Source organism: Pseudophryne corroboree, chromosome 4 (genome assembly GCF_028390025.1).
Source record: "Pseudophryne corroboree isolate aPseCor3 chromosome 4, aPseCor3.hap2, whole genome shotgun sequence".
Classification (NCBI taxonomy): Eukaryota; Metazoa; Chordata; class Amphibia; order Anura; family Myobatrachidae; genus Pseudophryne; species Pseudophryne corroboree.
The window spans coordinates 72,591,462-72,612,863 of NC_086447.1; the positions used below are offsets into that span (position 1 = coordinate 72,591,462).

General features: G+C 44.7%; 1 protein-coding gene across 1 annotated transcript in view; it reads right to left on the reverse strand.

Moving 5' to 3' along the window:
- Nucleotides 1–21,402, reverse strand: part of PKHD1 (PKHD1 ciliary IPT domain containing fibrocystin/polyductin) — a 985,750-nt gene that overhangs the window by 236,314 nt on the left and 728,034 nt on the right. Inside the window, exons 58-59 of the mRNA XM_063919219.1 lie at nt 13,353–14,228; nt 1,000–1,165 (exon numbers count right to left, since the gene is read on the reverse strand). Coding sequence (XP_063775289.1) covers nt 1,000–1,165; nt 13,353–14,228 — 1,042 coding nt within the window. The remainder of the gene's footprint in view (nt 1–999; nt 1,166–13,352; nt 14,229–21,402) is intronic.

The window sequence follows — 21,402 nt, forward strand, 5'->3', positions numbered from 1 at the left end:
TACCCTGTAATTTCCCTTATCTACAAGGCAAGGTCTGAGGTAGTAGGCATCAGTTTTACACTTCACATGTAAAATACTGAATTCCGTAATGGTAAAAACAATCTGCACAGTTTAATAAATTGGCATCATAAAATCTACAATCAACGTGTTAACAGAATTACATAGGAATTAAAGAAACTTTAAAATAAAATAATTTTGCATTGCTGTTTATATCCAGTCACAGAAGGGTTACTTGTCCACTGTAATTTCCAGTGGAATCTTCATTTTCCACAACTACAAATAGGCATATTATATTGTTTACATTGAATTTGATACGCTTTCCCAGTGTATGCGAAGAGTGGTGTGAAACAAGGTTATTCCGTGAAATATGGATTGCTTCACAGAGTTACAAATTCCGTAGGTAAAAAAAAAAAAAATCAAAAATATTTAATTATGGGTGGATAAACATGGGAAATACGCCAATTAAGGCCTGATTCAGTCACATACACAGCTGATGTTCACGGAGTTGAGAGATCCTTTGCTACTGTGCGCGAATATTCCTTAAAACTCCTACAGAGTGCTCAAAGGCGCTGTTCCGATTGAGACGCACGGTATCAGAAATATCTTGGAACGGTGCTGAACGTTGCTGGAGGGTGACTGGGCGGTGGGTAAACAAACACATGGAAATGGGCGTTAAGCGTTTAGAGAGTTCAATTCTTCACTTTGGAGGCCACACTCAGACTGCCATAGGATTAGTGCAAGTTTTGGTGATCTAGAGACGCACTGGGCAGGATTGCAGCATCTACAGAAGCTCGTAGTGGTCATCTCAGTCCTTGCACACTCATTCGTACACCAGAGAAGGGCTTGGTAGCAGCATGAAGTTGCAAATGGGCAACTACCAAATGCTACTGCCTCTGAATCAGGCCTTAAGAGTCATTGATAATATTCGGATATGAGATTAAAAGTCTAATTACAAAAATATTGCACCATTCTAGCTATAATAAGGGTGTCGTATCATACCTCACTGGCGGGTGGAAGTAGAAGATGTTTTCATAACGAATATGAACCATTTTGGTCCTTTCCGCTATTACTGGGCACATTATCGCCATGTTTTCTGGATTAGACATAATACATGTGTCAGTGTCATCCCTGTAACAGCTCCTCTTAATTCCAGAAAAGGTGACATCTGATGGGATCAAACACAAGCTGTGTATTAGTAACTAAATGTGAATTTAAAGTCTACAGTAAAAAAATTTAAAGAACATCTTCACTCTCAGAAACACCCTTTTAAAATAAATTTCCATCAATCCTTTGGTCCTCCCTTGGGTTCCTCTTCTTCCAAGTCCCTTGAAAAGCCAGGCCTTCCTAATAGAGAATCTCTTTTGGCAAAGTACTGTAGTTGCTTTAGAGAGTTCTCTCAGGCCTGCTGTGCCAAGCTGGCGCTTTTACAGACGATATTACCAGTAGAGTAATACTGTCAGGTCCGGGTGTTTTTGTGAATCCGTTAACCCGGGACCAACCACAGGTGTAGGTGCTGGGCTATGAAGAAAGCAGGGAGGACGAAGAAAGTTCCGATTCATATATTTATTCAAAATAACAATTCAGTAAAGAGTTAACTGACAAGTTGTTAATCATCATATTATACTGAAGTATTGCAGGAATAATATGCAAGAGAAAACTCAAAAATACATAAAAGAAATGTTCATGGAAACATATGCAAAACAAGCTGATGAATAAATGTTGGATTGTTCAAATATAAACGAGCTTTGATACTGAACTGCAGAATATGATTAACTGGATAATGCAGACATGAAGAGATAACTGTAAGGATTTGCAATGGAGTTCTGAGAGTTAACTGAGAGACTGTGAAGAATTATCCTTGTTATGACAACATAGCAAATATAAACAAGCTTTGATGCTGAACTGCAGAATGTTATTAACTGGATAATGCAGACATGAAGAAATAACTGTAAGGATTTGCAATGGAGTTTTGAGAGTTAACTGAGAGACTGAAGAATTATCCTTGTTATGACAACATAGCAAATATAAACAAGCTTTGATGCTGAACTGCAGATTGTGTTTAACTGGTTAATGCAGACATGGAGAATTAACTTTAAGAATTGGCAATGGAGCTTTGAGAGTTAACTGAGAGACTGTGATGAATTATCCTTGTAATGACAACATAGCAAATAAAAGTACTGAATTGGGTTACTTGCGGGTTCCGGAGATCACTGTGAAACTGTAGTAGAAGACAAGGTGATGAATGGGTTAAATGCAGAGTTGAACAAACGAACAGCTGAGAGAAACAGAATCCTCCAGACATTGAAGGATAGGCAGACTGACAAGGTAACCTCATGCAGGACACTGGGAATCCAACTATTTCCAATAGGAGTGCAATTAACTGACAGCACAGCAGAGAGCCGGTGGATCTTTCAGCAGTGAAGGCTGCAGACGGACCTCTGGGAACGGAGGCGATATCTGGACCACGGGAATCACACAGGAATGCACGGAGAGAGCTCAGAGCTAGAGCACAGCTTTGATACAACAAAGCACTGGCCCAGAGTAACATAATCCCAGCCTACTTAAAGGCAGCACAAGCACGGGATTGGCTTACACCTGCCCACAGGTGTTTTCACAAGTGCTCTGTATTAGCTATTTGGTCTCCAACATGGCCACCTCCTATACAGCAGACACACCGCAGTGCCTTAGGCCATTTGGTCCCCGCACTCACAGTTCCCAGACTCTGCATTACCTGTGCCATTGATCACGCCGTGTCCCCACACGGGCGCACAGCACCGCGAGCAACCGCACTGGCAATGGATGAACCCCAGAACCCGCAGAGGTAAGAGACCGGTTCGTGACAGTACCCCCTCCTCTAAGGGTGGTCTCCGAACACCTTTGAACCTTATCAGGATTTTTGGAGAAGTATTTCTGTACCAGTCTTGGAGCATGAACATCTTCAGAGAAAACCCAGGATCTTTCCTCTGGACCGTAACCCTTCCAGTCGACCAGAAACTGTAAACGTCCATATCGGGAACGTGAGTCCACAATCTCTTTAACTTCAAATTCCTCATTCTGCAAAGAGTGAACTTTAGGAGATTTGGACTGGGTAGTACGGAACTTATTGAGAATCAAAGGCTTCAGTAAAGATGTATGAAAGGCGTTAGGAATTCTCAAAGACGGTGGCAACTTGACTTTGTATGACACAGGGTTGAGTACCTTAACAATGGGAAATGGACCAATAAACTTGGGAGCAAATTTCTTAGAAGGAACTTTGAACTTGAGATTGCGCGTAGAAATCCAAACTTGGTCTCCCACTTTGTAACTCGGTACAGCTTTACGTTTTCTATCTGCAAAAGATTTATAACGAGCGGAAGTTTTGACCAAGGACTTACGTACACAACTCCAGATGCTAGATAGACGTTGAAGCTCTTGATCTGCTGCTGGAACCTCTAGGGCTGGCAATGGATGAAACTCTGGTGGAGAACTTCTTGGACTCTTATGTTGGGCACATTTAGGACATGCTGCTATAAACTCTTGGACATCGGCTTTGAGACGTGGCCACCAATAAGACTGTTGAATAAATTTGAGAGTCTTTAGAACCCCAGGATGACCCATGAAGGAAGAGGAGTGAGCCCAGGTAAGCAGCCGTTTTCGAAGACTTGTGGCGACAAAGGTCTTGCCAGGCGGAGGAACTGGAGAGGTTCGAGTCATTAAGAAGGACGTAGGATTCACAATGGCTTGATTCGTGGTAGCATCATTTAATTCAGAAGAAGCAAAGGACCGGGAAAGGGCATCTGCCTTTTTGTTCTGAGACCCTGGACGATAGGTGAGTTTGAAATCAAATCGTGAGAAGAAAAGCGCCCATCGAGCTTGTCGTGGATTCAAACACTGAGCTGACTGCAGATACAGAAGATTCTTATGATCAGTATAAACTGTAATGCGATGTTGAGCTCCTTCTAGAAGGTATCTCCACTCCTCAAATGCCAACTTGATGGCAAGTAACTCTTGCTCACCGATTGCATAATTACGTTCTGCCGGGAGGAACTTACGGGAGAAATATCCGCAGGGATGGACCTTTTTATCTTCAAAGACTTGTGACAACACAGCTCCTACTGCTTCTGTAGATGCATGCACCTCTAGTAGAAAGGGACGATTCAAATCAGGCTGTCGAAGAATGGGGGCTGACACAAAGGCTTGCTTTAAATCAGAGAAGGCTTTGATTGCTTCAGAAGACCAGTTCGTAGGATTTGCTCCCTTGCGAGTTAGGGCTGTGATAGGAGCAGCTAACGTAGAATAATTCTTAATGAATCTCCTATAGAAATTAGCAAAGCCAAGAAATCGCTGAATCCCCTTGAGAGTTGTAGGAGTGGACCAATCCCGGATAGCTCGCGTCTCTGGGATGGATAGGGGATGAATTTGTCCCCTAGGAGGGGTCTTGCCCGGAACCAGGACGACTGGGCAGTCCCATTCACGATGAGGAGGTAGAGAGTCTGCTGCTTGCTTACTGGAAACATCCGCAAGGGATTGATACACCGGAGGTAGATCGGAAAGGCTAATTGACCGAAGAGGTACAATTGTAGCTACACAGTCCTTGGTACAAGATTTACCCCATGAAAGGACTTCCATGGTTTGCCAATTAAGTTGAGGATTATGTTTCTGCAGCCAAGGTAAACCAAGTATCACATCTTGAGAGGCTTTGGGAATCACGTAGAAGGAGAGGTATTCGGAATGGAGCTCACCAACTTTCATCTTGAGACATACGGTTCGATGAGTAATTATACCATCTGGAATTCGACTTCCATCCACTGCTGTAACAGCAACTGCTGCTTCCAGGGGCATGGTTTGAACTTTAGACCGTATGACAAAGGCTGAGGAGATGAAGTTCTTGGCTGCCCCGGAATCTAGGAGGGCTGAAACTTTCACTGTAAAACTTGGAACTTCTAATTGAATAGACAAGGTTGGCTCTTTCCCAGAACGTGATTCTAAAGTAACTCCTAGCTTAACCTCTCTTGAATAAGCTAGGAGGCGAGAGTTTCCCGGTTGGAGTTTGCAGAATTTAACTAAATGTTCGGAGGACCCACAGTACATGCAGAGGTTACCCTGTCGACGACGAAGTCGTTCCTCCTCTGTGAGGCGAGAGTGCCCAATCTGCATAGGTTCTTCAGTCATTACTGGAGACTGTGATGAAGAATCTTGTCGAGGTCTAGGATGATCACGTGGACTGGATCGCTCTGCCCTGGATTTCTCTAAACATCGCTCCCTGTAACGTAGATCAAGTTTGTTACAGAGAGAAATCAATTCATCCAGTTTAATTGGCACATCCCGGATAGTTAAATCATCCTTGATTCTTTCTGAAAGTCCATTCCAAAACGCGGCGATCAGGGCCTCCTCATTCCAGTTTAACTCTGAAGACAACGTGCGAAACAGAATAATATATTGACTGACAGGACGTAAACCTTGACGTAGACAGAGAATCTCCAAGGATGCTGAGGTGGTCCTGCCTGGTTCGTCAAAGATTCTCCGGAAGGAAGATACGAACTCTTTGTAATTAGAGAGGATAGGATCACCTCTCTCCCATAATGGTGATGCCCACTCCAGAGCCTGACCGGAGAGGAGGGCAATAATATATGCAACCTTAGAACGAGCTGATGGGAAACTGGCAGACATCAGTTCAAACTGGATCTCGCATTGATTCAGGAATCCTCTGCAAAGTTTTGGAGTTCCGTCAAACTTACTCGGAGAGGGTAACTGCAAGCGGGACGTAGGCAGCGTCACAGGAGAAGCTGTAGTGGTAACTGGGACATCTGGGGTTGGAATCTGGACTTGGAACGTTTTAATAGCCGTATGAAGAGTCTCTAAACGGTCTGCCATAGTTTGCATAAACTGCACTATTTGTGTCTGTATAGACTCCTGGTTTTCCAGACGGGAAAGGATATCTGACGTAGCACCGCCTCCTGCGAATTGGTCACTTGACGGATCCATGTGGCCAGTGCTTACTGTCAGGTCCGGGTGTTTTTGTGAATCCGTTAACCCGGGACCAACCACAGGTGTAGGTGCTGGGCTATGAAGAAAGCAGGGAGGACGAAGAAAGTTCCGATTCATATATTTATTCAAAATAACAATTCAGTAAAGAGTTAACTGACAAGTTGTTAATCATCATATTATACTGAAGTATTGCAGGAATAATATGCAAGAGAAAACTCAAAAATACATAAAAGAAATGTTCATGGAAACATATGCAAAACAAGCTGATGAATAAATGTTGGATTGTTCAAATATAAACGAGCTTTGATACTGAACTGCAGAATATGATTAACTGGATAATGCAGACATGAAGAGATAACTGTAAGGATTTGCAATGGAGTTTTGAGAGTTAACTGAGAGACTGTGAAGAATTATCCTTGTTATGACAACATAGCAAATATAAAATAAGAATTTACTTACCGATAATTCTATTTCTCGTAGTCCGTAATGGATGCTGGGGACTCCGTCAGGACCATGGGGATTAGCGACTCCGCAGGAGACAGGGCACAAAAATAAAGCTTTAGGATCAGGTGGTGTGCACTGGCTCCTCCCCCTATGACCCTCCTCCAAGCCTCAGTTAGGATACTGTGCCCGGACGAGCGTACACAATAAGGAAGGATCTTGAATCCCGGGTAAGACTCATACCAGCCACACCAATCACACCGTACAACTTGTGCTCTGAACCCAGTTAACAGTATGACAAAACGTAGGAGCCTCTGAACAGACGGCTCACAACAATAACAACCCGATTTTTTTGTAACAATAACTATGTACAAGTATTGCAGACAATCCGCACTTGGGATGGGCGCCCAGCATCCACTATGGACTACGAGAAATAGAATTATCGGTAAGTAAATTCTTATTTTCTCTAACGTCCTAAGTGGATGCTGGGGACTCCGTCAGGACCATGGGGATTATACCAAAGCTCCCAAACGGGCGGGAGAGTGCGGATGACCCTGCAGCACCGAATGAGAGACTCCATGTCCTCCTCAGCCAGGGTATCAAATTTGTAGAATTTAGCAAACGTGTTTGCCCCTGACCAAGTAAATGCTCAGCAAAGTTGTAAAGCCGAGACCCCTCAGGCAGTCGCCCAAGATGAGCCCACTTCCTTGTGGAATGGGCTTTTTCTGATTTTGTCTGTGGCAAGCCTGCCACAGAATGAGCAAGCTGAATTGTACTACAAATCCAGCGAGCAATCGTCTGTTTAGAAGCAGGAGCACCCATCTTGTTGGGTGCATACAGGCTAAACAGCGAGTCAGATTTTCTGACTCCAGTCGTCCTGGAAACATATATTTTCAGGGCCCTGACAACGTCAAGTAACTTGGAGTCCTCCAAGTCCCTAGTAGCCGCAGGTACCACAATAGGTTGGTTCATGTGAAAAACAGAAAACACCTTAAGGAGAAATTGAGGACGAGTCCTCAATTCTGCCCTGTCAGAATGAAAAATTAAGTAAGGGCTTTTATATGATAAAGCCGCCCATTCTGACACACGCCTGGCTGAAGCCAGGGCTAATAGAATCTTCACCTTCCATGTGAAATATTTTAAGTCCACAGTGGTGAGTGGATCAAACCAATGTGACTTTAGGAAACTCAAAACAACATTGAGATCCCAAGGTGCCACTGGGGGCACAAAAGGAGGCTGTATATGCAGTACCCCTTTTACAAACGTCTGAACTTCAGGCAGTGAAGCCAGTTCTTTCTGGAATAAATTTGACAGGGTCGAAATTTGAACCTTAATGGACCCTAATTTTAGGCCCATAGACAGTCCTGTTTTCAGGAAATGTAGGAAACGACCCAGTTGGAATTCCTCTGTAGGGACCTTCTTGGCCTCACACCACGCAACATATTTTCGCCAATTGCGGTGAAAATGTTTTGCGGTTACATCCTTCCTGGCTTCGACCAGGGTAGGGATGACTTCATCTGGAATGCCCTTTCAGGATCCGGCGTTCAACTGCCATGCCGTCAAACGCAGCCGCGGTAAGTCTTGGAACAGACAAGGCCCCTGCTGGAGCAGGTCCTTTCTTAAAGGTAGAGGCCACGGTTCTTCCGTGAGAATCTCTTGAAATTCCAGGTACCAAGTCCTTCTTGACCCATCCGGAACCACGAGTATCGTTCTTACTCATCTCCTTGATTCTCAGTACTTTTGGTATGAGATGCATAGGAGGGAACACATACCATGACTGGTACACCCACAGTGTTACCAGAGCGTCCACCGCTATTGCCTGAGGGTCCCTTGACCTGGCGCAATATCTGTCTAGTTTTTTGTTCAGGCGGGACGCCATCATGTCCACCTTTGGTTTTTCCCAACGGTTTACAATCATGTGGAAGACTTCCCGCTGAAGTCCCCACTCTCCCGGGTGGAGGTTATGCTGAGGAAGTCTGCTTCCCAGTTTTCCACTCCCGGAATTAACACTGCTGAGAGTGTTATCACATGATTTTTCGCCCAGCGAAGAATCCTTGCAGTTTCTGCCATTTCCCTCCTGCTTCTTGTGCCGTCCTGTTTTCGTGGGCGACTGCCGTGATGTTGTCCCACTGGATCAATACCGGCTGACCTTGAAGCAGAGGTCTCGCTAAGCTTAGAGCCTTGTAAATTGGCCTTAGCTCCAGTATATTTATGTGGAGAGAAGTCTCCAGACTTGATCACACTCCCTGGAAATTTTTTCCTTGTGTGACTGCTCCCCAGCCACTCAGGCTGGCATCCGTGGTCACCAGGACCCAGTCCTGAATGCCGAATCTGCGGCCCTTTCATAGATGAGCACTCTGCAGCCACCGCAGAAGAAACACCCTTGTCCTTGGAGACAGGGTTATCCGCTGATGCATCTGAAGATGCGATCCGGACCATTTTCCCAGCAGATCCCACTGAAAGGTTCTTGCGTGAAATCTACCGAATGGGATCGCTTTGTAAGAAACCACCATTTTTCACAGGACCCTTTGTGCAATGATGCACTGATACTTTTCCTGGTTTTAGGAGGTTCCTGACTAGCTCGGATAACTCCCTGGCTTTCTTCTCCGGGAGAAAACATCCTTTTCTGGACTGTGTCCAGAATCATCCCTAGGAACATCTGACGTGTTGTCGGAAAAAGCTGCGATTTTGGAATATTTAGAATCCACTCGTGCTGTCGTAGAACTACTTGAGATAGTGCTACTCCGACCGCCAACTGTTCTCTGGACCTTGCCCTTATCAGGAAAGCGTCCATTATCATCACACACTTTAATTTATCTGATTCAGGAAAAACTACAAGTAGATTATTCCCACCCTACATAATACCCTTATTTGTGGTACTTGTAGTATCAGAAATATGTAACACCTCCTTCATTGCCCTTAACATGTAACGTGTGGCCCTAAAGGAAAATACGTTTGTTTCTTCACCGTCGACACTGAAGTCAGTGTCCGTGTCTGTGTCTGTGTCGACCAACTGAGGTAAATGGGCGTTTTTACAAGCCCCTGACGGTGTCTGAGATGCCTGGACAGGTACTAATTTGTTTGCCGGCCGTCTCATGTCGTCAACCGACCTTGCATCGTGTTGACATTATCACGTAATTCCTAAATAAGCCATCCATTCCGGTGTCGACTCCCTAGAGAGTGACATCACCCATACAGGCAATTTGCTCCGCCTCCTCACCAACATCGTCCTCCTACATGTCGACACACACGTACCGACACACAGCACACACACAGGGAATGCTCTGATAGAGGACAGGACCCCACTAGCCCTTTGGGGAGACAGAGGGAGAGTTTGCCAGCACACACCAAAAACGCTATAATTATACAGGGACAACCCCTTATACAAGTGTTTTCCCTTATAGCATTTTCACATATGTAATCATATCGCCAAATAAGTGCCCCCCCTCTCTGTTTTAACCCTGTTTCTGTAGTGCAGTGCAGGGGAGAGCCTGGGAGCCTTCCTCTCAGCAGAGCTGAGCAGGAAAATGGCGCCGTGTGCTGAGGAGAATAGGCCCCGCCCCCTAAAACGGCGGGCTCTTCTCCCGGAGTTTGTGAGATCTGGCAGGGGTTAAATACATCCATATAGCCTCAAGGGCTATATGTGATGTATTTTAGCCATAAAAAAGGTATAATACATTGCTGCCCAGAGCGCCCCCCCCAGCGCCCTGCACCCTCAGTGACCGCTGGTATGAAGTGTGCTGACAACAATGGCGCACAGCTGCAGTGCTGTGCGCTACCTTATGATGACTGAAAGTCTTCTGCCGCCTGTTTCTGGACCTCTGGACCTCTTCAACTTCGGCATCTGCAAGGGGGGTCGGCGGCGCGGCTCCGGGACGAACCCCAGGGTGAGACCTGTGTTCCGACTCCCTCTGGAGCTAATGGTGTCCAGTAGCCTAAGAATCCAATCCATCCTGCACGCAGGTGAGTTGAAATTCTCTCCCCTAAGTCCCTCGATGCAGTGAGCCTGTTGCCAGCAGGACTCACTGAAAATAAAAAACCTAAAAAACTTTTTCTAAGCAGCTCTTTAGGAGAGCCACCTAGATTGCACCCTGCTCGGACGGGCACAAAAACCTAACTGAGGCTTGGAGGAGGGTCATAGGGGGAGGAGCCAGTGCACACCACCTGATCCTAAAGCTTTATTTTTGTGCCCTGTCTCCTGCGGAGCCGCTAATCCCCATGGTCCTGACGGAGTCCCCAGCATCCACTTAGGACGTTAGAGAAACAAGCTTTGATGCTGAACTGCAGAATGTTATTAACTGGATAATGCAGACATGAAGAGATAACTGTAAGGATTTGCAATGGAGTTTTGAGAGTTAACTGAGAGACTGAAGAATTATCCTTGTTATGACAACATAGCAAATATAAACAAGCTTTGATGCTGAACTGCAGATTGTGTTTAACTGGTTAATGCAGACATGGAGAATTAACTGTAAGAATTGGCAATGGAGCTTTGAGAGTTAACTGAGAGACTGTGATGAATTATCCTTGTAATGACAACATAGCAAATAAAAGTACTGAATTGGGTTACTTGCGGGTTCCGGAGATCACTGTGAAACTGTAGTAGAAGACAAGGTGATGAATGGGTTAAATGCAGAGTTGAACAAACGAACAGCTGAGAGAAACAGAATCCTCCAGACTTTGAAGGATAGGCAGACTGACAAGGTAACCTCATGCAGGACACTGGGAATCCAACTATTTCCAATAGGAGTGCAATTAACTGACAGCACAGCAGAGAGCCGGTGGATCTTTCAGCAGTGAAGGCTGCAGACGGACCTCTGGGAACGGAGGCGATATCTGGACCACGGGAATCACACAGGAATGCACGGAGAGAGCTCAGAGCTAGAGCACAGCTTTGATACAACAAAGCACTGGCCCAGAGTAACATAATCCCAGCCTACTTAAAGGCAGCACAAGCACGGGATTGGCTTACACCTGCCCACAGGTGTTTTCACAAGTGCTCTGTATTAGCTATTTGGTCTCCAACATGGCCACCTCCTATACAGCAGACACACCGCAGTGCCTTAGGCCATTTGGTCCCCGCACTCACAGTTCCCAGACTCTGCATTACCTGTGCCATTGATCACGCCGTGTCCCCACACGGGCGCACAGCACCGCGAGCAACCGCACTGGCAACGGATGAACCCCAGAACCCGCAGAGGTAAGAGACCGGTTCGTGACAAATACAACTCTACTTTCCATATGCCCAACTTTGCCAGGATGTTCTGGTACAGAGGTTGGTGGGTCACCTGTTTATACAACTAATAAAAGAGACGGGAGGTATTCACTTTGCTAAGAACACAACTCTGAAACTGAAAATGTTCCTTCATATCTTCAACTAATTTCAAGTGGAATCTCATTGATAAAATGTTTCCTACCTTGGTGTCCTTTAAGATTAAAATATGTGGAACCCATGGAGTGTGTGTGTGTGTGTGTGTGTGTGTGTGTGTGTGTGTGTGTGTGTGTGTGTGTGTGTGTGTGTGTGTGTGTGTTTATATATATATATATATATATATTGCCATTTTGAACTTTGTTAGGGTCTTAATTAATGCACTCATGAAAGGACAGATGTTTACATAAATCTAAGGAAATATAATTGTTCCTTATCCCCTACAGTTACAGAATACAGCCCTCAGGTCACTGTTATTGACACCAGGCAGGGCTGAGAGCTGTCCAGGATGGGATATTCTCCTGGAAATGTATGCTGATAAGATGGAGCATGTAGAGTGCTCCTGACTGGACTAGCTTTGGCCAATCAGGAACCATATTGACAATGCAACTCTAGTCTGGATAAATTGGATCTCCTTCTCACTTTTCTCCACTTTGCTTACAGTATGGGGCCCTACACACTCGGCGATGCGCCGCCGAGGTGCCCGACGGCCGATACGAGATCGTCCATATTGGCCTGCATGCACAGCCGACGGGAGATCAGCGATGAACGAGCGCGGGGCCGCGCATCGTTCATCGCTGGAGTCTCCACACTGAAAGATATGAACGAGTTCTCGTTCATTTATGAACGAGATCGTTCATATCTTTCAGAATATTGGCATGTGTGTAGGGCCTATATCTCTTATTTGCCAGCTGTCAGGCACAGCCACTTAGTTCAGGTAATGGCAAGAATCTTGGAAGGTCTGGAGAAAACATAACACTACATGGAGAAGGGAGTAATTAAAGAGGTAATGCTGTCCAAACGTGATCAACCAGTACAGTAAGAGGCCTTGGCCGGAGATAAAGTCCCAACGAATCAGCTCTTGTCAATTTTCAAAAACAGCCTGTGACATGGCAGTTAGGAGCTGATTGGCTGGTACATCGGCCCTCATTCCGAGTTGTTCGCTCGTAAGAATTTTTCGCAACGGAGCGATTAGTCGCAAACTGCGCATGCGCAATGTACGCAGTGCGTCTGCGCCAAGTAAATTTGCTAATAAGTTTGGTATTTTACTCACGGCTTTATGAAGATATTTCTTCGTTCTGGTGATCGTAATGTGATTGACAGGAAGTGGGTGTTTCTGGGCGGAAACTGGCTGTTTTATGGGTGTGTGTGAAAAAACGCTACCGTTTCTGGGAAAAACGCGGGAGTGGCTGGAGAAACGGGGGAGTGTCTGGGCGAACGCTGGGTGTGTTTGTGACGTCAAACCAGGAACGAAACTGACTGAACTGATCGCAGTGGCAGAGTAAGTCTCGAGCTACTCAGAAACTGCAAAGAAATTTCTATTCGCAATTCTGCTAATCTTGCGTTCGCAATTCTGCTATGCTAAGATACACTCCCAGAGGGCTGCGGCCTAGCGTGTGCAATGCTGCTAAAATCAGCTAACGAGCGAACAACTCGGAATGAGGGCCATTATCTTCATCCACTTTATCTGCATCCAAGTTTTACAGTACCTCCATGTTAGCAAAGGTAAACTGACCTTGTAGTTTCATAATACCAGAGACAGCACCATCACATAACATGTGCCATGGAAAATCTGGCCACGTTCTGGGTCTTGCTGTAAATGTAGGCCAGAGAATTCCGACTCGTCCTCTTAAAGGAGAGACCGGGGCTCGGTCTCTCATTGTGACATTGGCTGACAAAGGTTTGATTCTGTCCCTTATGCAGTCAAATGCAGGGCTCGTTGCAACGATCAGTGAGTTGCGGATAGTAATGTATTGTCTCAGGTAATTATAAGAATCGATGGATTGTTGAGAGACAATGGGCAAAACACCAACGCCATTGTCTAGGAGAGCCACATTCTCTACTACGACACTACTTTCCAAGTGAAAAATCAGACCATAGTCATAGTTCTTGTAAGACAGGAATCCAGCTATTTTTGTACAGTTCTTAAAGCCGTCATCCCAATAAACATGAAGACCGTGAAGGCTTGAATGGGCCACATTCCCCTGCCAAGGGTGGTCTTCTGAATCGCAACCCTGACCTCGTACATGAAAAGCAATACGTTCCGATCCTGCGACTGCATTACCAGATAAGGAGGCTCGACCGAGTAAATTTATCTTAATACCCGTCACCCATTCCGACTGGGTATCTGGCTGTCTTGATAAAATGATGAGGTTATTGGTGAGAGTGTGGTTATCACCGTCCAGGTGAATTCCATGTCCGACACTGTTATATATTACATTATCATGCAATGAAATGCTTGCACTGCTAACTGCACTGATGCCTCCTCCGCAGCTGTGGTGGATGCTGGTAGATGATATAGAAGAACCATGGCTTATGTTTGTAAAAGTTATCGCTGAAAATTGGGGTGATCCAAAGTTGGAAATTTCAACGTTAAAAAGTTCTAGAGATCCTGCAATGAGAGAGGAATAGTTACTGTCTGCACTATGTGGTCTCTGCAAAGACTAACATAAAAAATAAATATACAGTATGAATATTGAAATCTTATAAAAATTTTACTAGAATTTAGCTGGGCCAATCACAGTATTCGGGGAAATCACATGGCAAACATGTCACCCGGCTAATGTTAATAAATAGGCCCCTAATAATTTGTGCAGTCTAGTTTGTGAATATCTAAGTATGCATAAACCAATCTTTATTATAATTATAATTTTATATTTATATGACACCACAAGGTTTCCATAGTGCTGTGCATGGTATAGATGCAGTCGTTCTCAACGCCAGGACCACCAAATATACAGCCGTAAGGTCATGTGTTGTGGATCTCTTTAATCATGCCCAGGTGAGTTTTTGCTACAAACAGAAATCCTGAAAACATGACATGTTGGGAAAACGTGATGGCTGACGTTGAGAACCACTAGTCTAAAACATACAATATGAGGTGTGGCTATTAAATAAAAAGACTGATGCTATAATTTACAATGACTGTTACTACCCAGTTTTGTTATATCATTGTTATTTCCAATTGTAAAGCGCAACGGAATATGCTGCGCCATATAAGAAACTGTTAATAATAATAATAAGTACATTTTAACTCTAGTCCCTCTTCTATGTACCCCCTTCTGCATCAACACACCGTATAAATGTTTCCATTAGTCAAAGTCATGATTAGGGAGGCCAATCCCGGGCCGTTTTTTCAATCCCGGGATTCGGCATTGAAAAACGGTCAATCCCGGGATTCCCGGGATTGCAGTAGGGATTAGAGAAAATTGTAGGGAGCAGCGCTGGAGGGAGGGTGTAGGTAGCTGTGCGGGAGGTAGGGAGTGTGTAGGTAGCGGTGCGGGAGGTAGGGAGTGTGTAGGTAGTGGTGCGGGAGGTACGGAGTGTGTAGGTAGTGGTGCGGGAGGTAGGGAGGGTGTAGGTAGCGGTGCGGGAGGTAGGGAGGGTGTAGGTAGCGGTGCGGAACTCAGGACAGAGGGTGTAGGTCGCAGCAGGGAGGGAGGAAGGCTGCACGGAGGGAGAGAGGATCATGTGTGTAAGTAATAGTACTTACTATTAGACAGGCGGCAAGGCAACCATTAACACACTGAACGCAGCGGCATTTCAAATGAAGCTCCGGCCGCCAGCCAACCAGAGCTGGCGGACCGGCAGCCAATCAGGGAAGCGGCCGCAGCAGTCGCTCCTGATTGGCTGCCTCTGCAGCTTCCCTGATTGGCTGCCAGTCCGCCAGCTCTGATTAACTGGCGGCCGGCGCTACATTTGAAGTGCCGCGCGCGTTCAACTTGTTCATGGCTGCTGCCCGCCTAAATGAGTAAGTACTATTACTTACACACCCACCCTCCCGCCGCCGCGCATGCGCAGTATAATCCCGTGAATCCCGGGATTGGATGCTCCAATCCCGGGATTCAAATCCCGGCATTTTTGGGCCCAAATCCCGGGATCCCGCCGATCCCGGGATTGGCCTCCCTAGTCATGATGTTGCTCATTATCTGTCAGCTGTCTCATCAGCTCCATTGTTTTCTTCTTTACCTCTGTAACGGATGCAAAACGGGTTCCACTGAGTACAGATTTGACATCAGTGAAAAGAAAGAAGTCACACAGTGCTAGGTCTGGAGAGTATGGAGGGTGTTCTAGCACTGCAATCTGTTTCTCGGCCAAAAACTGTTGCACCAGCCCGGTGCAATGTCCTCATGGAGAATGAAACAATATTTCCACATCTCTGTCCTCTTTCTTCTGATTGTTTCGCGCAAAGTTTCTAGAACATTTTTGTAGTAATGTTGACTTATTATTGCGCCTTCTGGTACCCAGTCTGCCAAAGTAACACCCTTGATATCAAAGAAAACAATTAACATGGCTTTGAATTTGGATTTGCTTTCTTCATTCTTGGTGATGATGGTGTTTTCTAGTGCACGGACTGACGTTTGTCTCCATGTTGCATCACATGATAACTTTATCTAAAACAATTTCGAACCTGCTTAATTTTTTTCCAAAATGTCTGTCTAAATCCGCTCTCGATTTTCTTTCTGCTCGGCAATAAGAAGCCTTAGAACCATCTAAGCACAATTTTTTGTCATGTTAAGATCTTGATGCAAAACCTGCCTAACAGTTTCTTTGTTCATGTTTATCACTACTGCTATCACTCGGATGCTGAGTCGACGGTCAATTCAAACTATTTTAATTTTTTTCCCCACTTTTGATTTGTTTGTGATGTGCAAGGCCTTCCGGAGCGGTCATCATCTTTGATATCCTCACAACCGTCACTAAACCTTTTGTGCCACTCAAACACTTGTGCATATAACATACAATCTGCTCCGTAAGCCATAGTCAGCATACGGTAAGATTCGGTGGGCGTTTTGTCCAATTTAACTGAAAATTTGAAGTTAGCACGTTGTTCTACATTTGAACTAAGCATTTTTACGATGCACAGAAATAACACAACTTCTTCGAACGTCATGTGACAGCCAAACGTACGAGAGGGGTGACACTTGCAAAACCATTTTCAGATTGTTCAAGTCAATGTTCCTGCACTAACTTTTAACCCACGCAGTATGGATTGTTTTTTACAAGTAGTCTCATTATTTAATAGCCACGCCTATCACATAGGTACAAGGCGAACGATCTTACAGATAAAGACCTGCACATAATATAATAGAATATATATACAGTATATCCAATTAGATAATTACAAATAGAAAAATTATATAATAACGTACAGTAACAACAGCTAACAAAAGCTTACATTCTAATGGGAAATGGGTGTAATTAAAGCATTAAAATTTACAAATGTGACACATGAAATAATGACTCAGAAGCTCTTTATTTAAAAGTAAAACATGTATTATGGAAAGTAAAAAGTTATAATTAAATAAGAGGGTATCCCAAAAAGCATAAGAGGGTGTCTCAAAAGGCAGAGTATACTTCAGTGCATCATTTGCTATTGTTAACATATACGTCAGATGACAATCCCTGACACCAGCTAATCAGCTCCTAACTGTCATCTTTCAAATCCGTAATGACTGGCTGGTGCGTTATCACCTTGCACTTATCACTGCTTTATCACTTCTCCAGGCTTATTACATCCCCCCCCCCCCCCCCCCCCGTGTCTTACTGATGTCACCAGTGAAGTGACAGGCTACGTTGTCATCATAAATATGGGTTCAATCTAAAAATCACTGTCTCCGAAATGTCTGGATAAACATTAACACCAATGAATTGTAAATGAAAGAAAACAAAAATCATACTGGAAATAATCAGCTAGGGACACAGTTTGGATGATCTTAGAAATACAGTTTTCTTTATAGGTTTTCCTGTTACATTGTAAGTTTTCTCATGTGCAGGGACCTCACTATCTAAAAATAATACAGGTTGAGTATCCCTTATCCAAAATGCTTGGGACCAGAGGTATTTTGGATATCGGATTTTTCCGTATTTTGGAATAATTGCATACCATAATGAGATATCATGGTGATGGGACCTAAATCTAAGCACAGAATGCATTTATGTTACATATACACCTTATACACACAGCCTGAAGGTCAATTTACCCAATATTTTGTATAACTTTGTGCATTAAACAAAGTGTGTGTACAGTCACATAATTCATTTATGTTTCATATACACCTTATACACACAGCCTGAAGGTCATTTAATACAATATGTTTAATAACTTTGTGTATTAAACAAAGTTTGTGTACATTGAGCCATCAAAAAACAAAGGTTTCACTATCTCACTCTCACTCAAAACAGTCCGTATTTCAGAATATTCCGTATTTCGGAATATTTGGATATGGGATACTCAACCTGTAATACAGGTTGAGTATCCCTTATCCAAAATGCTTGGGACCAGAGGTATTTTGGATATCGGATTTTTCCGTATTTTGGAATAATTGCATACCATAATGAGATATCAAGGTGATGGGACCTAAATCTAAGCACAGAATGCATTTATGTTTCATATACACCTCATACACACAGCCTGAATGCAATTTTAGCCAATATTTTTTATAACTTTGTGCATTAAATAAAGTGTGTCTGCATTCACACAATTCATTTATGTTTCATATATACCTTATACACACAGCCTGAAGGTCATTTAATACAATATTCTTAATAACTTTGTGTATTAAACAAAGTTTGTGTACATTGAACCATCAAAAAACAAAGGTTTCACTATCTCACTCTCACTTAAAAAAGTCCGTATTTCGGAATATTCCGTATTTTGGAATATTTGGATATGGGATACTCAACCTGTAATAATAATTATACAAAATTATAACCAGAGATGTACTCAATTTGAGGCCAAATCCGTCAGGTTTTGGCCGTTTCCGACAATGCCAATCCGACTTTTTTGTTGTTCTTGAAAACAGGACTAAAACCTGTCAAATTTGGCAGCATATCCGACAAACCACCTGGATCCACGGCTAATCCGCCGATCCATGTGTTTTCCGACAAGTCAGAAAAACGGCAGCCCCATTGAATAGGTTGAATCATGATTCGACCTAAAAAAGTCGTAAACTGTTGTCTTTCCGGCTAGACGGCAGTTCCGACTAGAATTGAATAGACACCATAGTGGGCAAAAGCAATCTTGAGTCCATCAAACAGTACAGAGGACATCATAGTGACCCCTATACATTATTAAGAGAATCCCAATTATCGTCAAGCAATAAGGATGTTATGAGCCACGGCAGTGGCTCATTCCTGTTTTGCATTTTGGTTATGTATTTTATGTTATACTTCTGTTTCTGTTCCCCGTGGGTGTCATGAGGTGTCCGGAGCCCACCCTTAAGGAGAGGGTACTGTTATGAACCACAGGTAGTGGTTCATTCCTGTTTTCCTTTTATGTATTTTATGTTTTAGTTCTCTTGCAGGCCAGGATTTCCCTTTGCTCTGGTTTAGAAGACTCTTGTTTGCTACCGGTGGTGAGTCTGTGTAATTGCAGCCTGTTCCCATGTGTTCAGCCTCACCTGTCTGTTAATTGCACCTGTCAGTTGTGCAGCAGGGCAGCTGCACAACATAATTAATTAGGGCTCTCTGTTATATTCTGGCTCAGTGCAATACACAGACGCCGGTGGTAGTTCTGAGCTAGTTCCTGTCAGTTCCTGAGTTTCTGAGCTTCTGTCAAGCAGATTCTGTCTTGCTGCTTCCAGCCTTGATCCAGTGTCTGTTCCAGTGTCTGATCTAGTGTCTGATCCAGTGTCTGATCCAGTGTCTGATCCAGTGTCTGATTCAGTGTCCTGCCGTGAAGCGTTCCTGTCCAGAAGTCCTGTGGCTTTGTCTGTGCCTGATCGAGTATCTGGCTTTTTGGTGTCCACCGGTCTGTCATTTGGGATTCTACCTGTCCTCCGGTTCTGTGAGCCTGTTTCCGCTACATTGGGGGTTCCTGTCCGTTTGTACCAGTTTCGTGAGTAGCGGCTTTGCCGCGTCCGTCGGCCTAGGCCGCTGTATTCTTAGTTATATTTGTTACTGGTGTTTTGCAGAGGGTTCTGCATATGCTGTCACCGCCGGTACACAACAGTATTGTGTCAGTGTGTGGACAGCATTTCCATTGTTGTCATTTTCCTTTGGCGGCGTGCCGCACATATATTTAGTTTTAGGGTTGTTAGTAGCCCCTAGCCTTCTGTTTGCTTTAGTTAGAGGTCCCCTTGTTATTATCCTGTCTCGGTTCACGCCTTGTCTCACTCTAAGACCTGGGGGCATCGGAGTTGGGCAGACCTAATCCGCCCTTCAAATGCGGCTGCCGTGGGCCCAAGAAACCATAGTCACGCAGGCGTGAACTGACCACACGGGTGAAACAATGGAGGTAGGCTGCTAGGGGCTATTTCCATACCACACCTTATTTCAGCGTCACGTTCTGGTGCTCTGGACTCACTACGCAACATCTCTCTTGTTCTGAGCACCAGGAACGTAACATTATCACCGGCCATACAACAAAAAAGAAACAAAGCTAAATAGTAGTTTTTTCTTTTTTGGTCCAGTGTCTTGTCTAGAATCCAGTCCTGTCTAGAATCCAGTCCTGTCTAGAACTCAGTGTGCAGAATCCAGTCCGGTGTTTAGAATCCAGTCCTGTCTAGAATTCAGTGTGCAGAATCCAGTCCGGTGTTTAGAATCCAGTCATGTCTAGAATTTGGTGTGCAGAACCCAGTCCAGTGTCTAGAATCTTGTCTAAGAATCTTGTCTAGAATCTTGTCTTAGAATCATGTCTAGAATCGTGTCTAGTCTTGTCTTGTCTAGTTTGAAATCCTCCTATGCCTACTATGCAAGCCCTGCAAGCATCTCTCTCAGCCCTGAACTCTGCTTTCAGTGCTTTGAAACCTGAGCGGCTGGAAGTTTTGCAGCAATCCTTAAAGCAACTGCAAAATCTTCTGACCAAAATTTTGCTTATCTTGCCAGAAGTTGTTGAGAGTACATCTATCTCTGAAGAGACTCTTGCTCACAATATGGTGACAAGAGAATCCTCAGGTTCAGTTGGAGAGAAAAAGTTTAAAAGTTTTCTGCGGCCCAGGCTCTCAGAAGAGGAGCGTCTGCGTCACAGAAACTAAAATTTATGCCTATATTGTGGGGGTTTAGGCCACTATCTGCAGACCTGTGAGTTGCGCAAGCCAAAGTGTGGCGACAAGTCCAGCCCTCTTTACCAAGTTGAGTCAGGATACAAGACCTACTCCTGTCTCTACTGTGGCAGAGGTACTTGTCACACAACCCACACTAAAAAGCACTCTGTCCTATAATTGGGGTCCTTGGGCTAGGGAGCCCCATTATAGATTCAGGAACCAAAGGAGAATGTTTCTCTCCTCTCTTGATTTTCTTGTTGAAGCAGAGTTGCAAACCGCTGGAGCGGTGCCCGATGCCCGGGGTCCTGGAGCTGTGCCCGATGCCCTGGAGCGGTGCCCGATGCCCGGGGTCCTGGAGTGGTGCCTGATGCTCAGGGTCCTGGAGTGGTGCCTGATGCTCAGGGTCCTGGAGTGGTGCCTGATGCTCAGGGTCAGCGGTGCCCGATGCTCAGGGTCCTGGAGCGGTACCCGATGCCCAGAGTCCTGGAGCGGTACCCGATGCCCAGAGTCCTGGAGCGGTACCCGATGCCCAGAGTCCTGGAGCGGTACCCGATGCCCAGAGTCCTGGAGCGGTACCCG